General features: G+C 37.8%; 1 protein-coding gene across 2 annotated transcripts in view; it reads right to left on the reverse strand.

The window, feature by feature from the left end:
• The window catches only part of LOC107624055 (CDPK-related kinase 3), a 5685-nt gene extending 1195 nt beyond the window's left edge, over nucleotides 1-4490 (reverse strand). Inside the window, exons 1-10 of one of the 2 annotated variants that reach the window (XM_016326499.2) lie at nucleotides 3636-4490; nucleotides 2742-2872; nucleotides 2458-2499; nucleotides 2262-2370; nucleotides 2077-2155; nucleotides 1141-1437; nucleotides 930-1039; nucleotides 625-732; nucleotides 443-505; nucleotides 112-279 (exon numbers count right to left, since the gene is read on the reverse strand). In XM_016326499.2, the coding sequence (XP_016181985.1) occupies nucleotides 112-279; nucleotides 443-505; nucleotides 625-732; nucleotides 930-1039; nucleotides 1141-1437; nucleotides 2077-2155; nucleotides 2262-2370; nucleotides 2458-2499; nucleotides 2742-2872; nucleotides 3636-4157 (1629 nt within the window). In that variant the 5' untranslated portion in view covers nucleotides 4158-4490. Of the gene's footprint in view, nucleotides 1-111; nucleotides 280-442; nucleotides 506-624; nucleotides 733-929; nucleotides 1040-1140; nucleotides 1438-2076; nucleotides 2156-2261; nucleotides 2371-2457; nucleotides 2500-2741; nucleotides 2873-3610 lie in introns of both variants that reach the window. The other variant, XM_021115256.1, reaches the window with a different exon arrangement.

The following is a 4662-nucleotide window of genomic DNA, read 5'->3' on the forward strand; positions in this document are numbered from 1 at the left end:
TTGTTTCTCACAGTATCTCCCAACCCGATAAACCGAGGACTAATCCATTATTTAACAAGGTTGGAAAAACGTTAGAAGATTAGTATAAGAAAAGAATGAAATAGCACTTACTCTTGCTAATTCTTCAACTGAAATTACACGGTTACCCTCTCTCTCAAAGTGCTCAAAAGCATTGGAAGCAATATCTTCCCACTTTTCAAGTGATTCCAATTGATAAATGCTAACTGCAGCTGCACAGAATTCTTCAAAGTCCATCTTTCTGTATGCAAGTGGTTCCATCTATATATGAAATTGTTCAACCAAAGTTGTGTAAGATTCTTGGTATCAAACTGTTAATCCAAAATCATAACCACCCAAGGAACATTTCCTCCACAATAATGTTGAAAAAAGAAAGAAAAGGGAGCTTGAAGATTATTTTTTGTCAATACAATGAATGCCTCACCGCGTGTATAATATCAAGAACCTTTGACTCCCTCATGGCATCGGTTGCATGGCGTATAAGGGCCTGCAAAGTTTGCTATGAAACTGAATCATAGAGACTAAAAAGTAGCTAAGCATTGACATACACATACAAGCAGAAGAAGATAAACTTGAGAATTTAAGGAGTGAAACAGTAGAGATAACCATTTTGAAATTGTCGAGTAATACGTGGCCGTCTCGATTTGGTTCCAACAATTTGAACTGCGCTCTAAGATAGGGAAATTCGTCTTCTGTCAAAGCCTTTGAAAGAGCCTAAACGAACAAAGCCGTAAACATGAGTTAGAATACAGCACAAAGGTAAAAGAAAATCGAAATCTACAATCATCTAAATTTTTTTTAGAATCAATTAAATTCGGTATTTAAGCTATCTAAATTACATCTTTAGGTGCAGTCCTTCCCCAGATCCTGGGTAACACGGTATAAGCATATTCAAGGAAATGAAGTAATACCTTTAATGCTGCACGTCTGAATGGTGTTGCGTGTATATAGGACTTCACTAGTTTATAAACTAATATATCGAGAGGGATGGCGCGGTTTTCATCCCTCAACCAAGGGTGAGCTGCATTTATGGAATTACACATTAATCAGTTCACAAATTCAACTTTTTACAGTATTATTTAAATGCTTGCATGTAAAAAAAGAACTATTATGACAACTTACTTAGAGCTTGGACGGCTGTCATTCTTTTCCTATAGTCCTTGTTTAGGAGCCTCTTTACAAAGTCCTTGGCCTCCGCAGACACAGAAGGCCAAGGTAAATCTTCAAAGTTAGGATCAGCTCTGAGCACTGAACGGAAAATTCCAGATTCTGTTCGTGCCCAGAATGGTCGACTTCCACATAACAAGATATATGTAATCACACCGATACTCCATATATCTGCTTCCACACTATATGACCTGTGAAGTACCTCTGGTGCAACATAATATGCACTCCCAACAATGTCATTTAGTCGTTCGTCTGTAATCAATACACATTAATGGAAAATTAAGAAGGATCAGTTTTGAATCTACAAACATCCAACTAAGCATAGGAAAGTTAACAATATTCGGTAGTAATTTCATGAAAAGGCACTATCTAGTGTTGTATATCATTAATAACTTCCTCTACTTTTATGGTATCTGTTCATTTATATAGTGAGATATTTATAATCAGAGTTAATGACACTTAAAAATTTAAAAATGACGATATACAGAATCCTATTTTAATTAAGGTGCTGCAAAAATTTTTGAATAACATAACATGACCAAAACCACCAATAGCTGTTGACAAGATTGTGACTTTAATTTTCAAAGCCCATGTGCAGCAAACCTATATTATTGGAGTATAGTTAATCGGATTTATTGCACTTTATTTGTGACACGGTTTCTATCACACTTGGATATTGTAATCCAAGCATGGGTGACTTTGGTTATTAGTCTTTGACAAATTTTTAAATGCATTTAATGCACATCACAACAGGAACATCATGCAAATGTAATCAGCATCAATGAAATAGTGCATTTAGTAGCAAGTTGCCTATCTAACATAATAATGGAATAAGAGATTGCTTTGCAAGTAAAAGGAAGAAAAAGAATTGAGAATCACTATAATTGTTACCTGTCCGGATGAAATCCGATAAACCGAAATCAATAAGCTTCATATCAGCATCTTCACTTTTTGAAGTAAAGAGGAAATTCTGTAACATCAATCCCATAGAAACAATCAACAACCATATTTCACATTCTTATTTTAACAACATGAAAATAAGAGAACTTGATGGGATTAAGATTTGAAGCACGAACCTCCGGTTTTAGGTCACGGTGCACGACGCCCTGAAGATGACAAAAAGCAACTACGCTTAGAATCTGCAAAACTATAGCTTTGGCATCCTCTTCCGGATACTTCCCTCCCCTAATTGAAATTTACATCATTCAATAAAATCGAAAGAGATTATATCATCTTGAAAGTTGCAACAAACATAACTAATAGAAATCTAACCTTGACAAAATCCTGTCAAGAAGCTCCCCGCCTTCACACAATCTAAGAGCAAAAGAAAAAAAAAAACTTAGAAAGGCCATTTATTACAATGCTACAACTAGAAGACGCATAATTGCATATTCGAAGAATTTAACTATAACTTGACCATTATCACGTTGTTGATCTCATTAGAACCTTATAAAATGGTGAAAAGGCCTAGAAGCAAAGCATTCACTTCTCTATTTCTAACTTGAAACACCGAATACTTACTAGAGATAATAATTAAAATTAGATAAACAACATACTCCATTACTATGTACACATTGTTGGCATCCTCAAAAGCATCATGAAATTTGATGAGATGCTTATGGCCAGATAGAGCTTTTAAGATCTTCACCTCTCTCCGAACATCTTCTATTGCTATCGCCGTCGTCATCTGCCAGAGAGAGCTTATTAAGACTACAGGAGTTGCCAACTATGCATTTTGCAAACGAAGGGAAAAAATATGGATAATGTAACATGGTAACCCCCAATAATAATTCCACTCGGGCATGTGAAGGCCTAGAAGATATAATAATGAAAAAGTGAAAAACCGAAATACTCTTACCACAGGACAGGGAGTTTAAAAACTTGAAGAAACTTCTTCAAGTGAAGAGAAAACAGCACATCATTCTAGGATCATATTTGCTCAGTTCATACCATGACAAATCGACATACCTCAAAATTCATCCATGGAGTTTAATTTTCAAGTACAGAACAAATTTCAGAACTTCAGACAACTTCATAATCATTTCGCAGTTCAGACGAACGAACAACGAATAACTATGATAGAAATGAGAATGGATGAACAATACACAACTGTAATAGCCGAACAATCTCAAGGATGGCCGGCAATGAATCTAGTAAAGACCGAATTAAGGGCCAGCAAATATAAACCAAAATTGTCAACTACAAATGCCATCATATTCTTCATAAGAAGCCAGAGCAATCAGAGTGCCAACTAGCTGAAACAATGTGGTGCCTCATTCCAACAATTCTTAGCATTTTTAACATCTTCCATACAAATTAGCACCAGCCAACACAGAAACATTGATTGATTAATAATTCAAACATATAATCTAATCTATGCTAACACAACTAAATATAAACATTTAGATTCAAATTAAAATCGTACCATGTAATTGCAATTGCAATTGTACCTTAGACTTGGAAATGATTTTAACTGCTACAGCTTGGTCCTTGAATTCACCTTTCTTACACCTTGCATAACAAGTATGACCAAAATGCCCTTTCCCAATTTCCTTCCCAATCTCATACTTTGCACCAAAATTCTTTCCATATCCAAACCTCTTATCCAGCTCCTCCTCCTCTTCCTCCGCCGTCGCCGCTGCCACTCCCTCCTCCGGTATAGTCCCCTCCTTCGCCCTCGCCGCCACCGCGCCTCGCCCCAGTCGCTTCGCCAACGACGCACGAATATGCTTTGCCGGAGACGGAGGTGGAAAAGGCCGCCGGAAAATCCTCCTCGGAGTCGCTGTCCTAGCCGGAGACGGTGTCACGCCACCTCCGTGAGGGTAAGGGCTCCGCCACGGCGACAATAAAGCTCTCGCCGGAGTGTTCTTCACCGAGGGCGTGACTGACGGCGGAGGAAGGTCGTCGGAGCTGGGAATCGCGGCGGCGTCAGTTTCCGGCGAGGGATTAGTCTTGCCGTAGCACTGCCCCATGATTGGTGAAAAGTTTGCGTAATTTTGAAGTTTTTTACACCGGTGGTGTATGTGATCAGAGTAAAGGAGTCAAAGTCAGCACATCGGAGGGTTGAAGAGCGTTCTCGGTGGATCAGAAAGATCTGAACGGCGGATCTGGTCGGAGGAAAGAATGAAAGCGCGGGAATTAGTTTTTGGCAGGTGAGGTAGAGAGAGAAAGTAAAGAATGTTAGTTTTTTTTTTTTAAGAGAGAGAGTCGAGTGGCGACAGAGACAGAGGCCGAAGAAAAGAGAAGAGACCAAGGAAGGTCTGTTGTTGAGTGTGTTTGAGGCTTTTGAGCAGAGTGAGTTGTGAGTGTGACATAATACTATTTTTTTTTTTTAAGGGTGGTTGTAGACTAAATTGTTTAGAGACAATAGTTCTTATCATTTTAGTTTTTTACATTCAAAATTTATTATATTAATTTTTAAGATTTAGTTCTCAATATCATATTGGTTATGCTAAGTTGGCAAGATAGAATATCAAA

This window comes from Arachis ipaensis, chromosome B02 (genome assembly GCF_000816755.2).
Source record: "Arachis ipaensis cultivar K30076 chromosome B02, Araip1.1, whole genome shotgun sequence".
Lineage (NCBI taxonomy): Eukaryota > Viridiplantae > Streptophyta > Magnoliopsida > Fabales > Fabaceae > Arachis > Arachis ipaensis.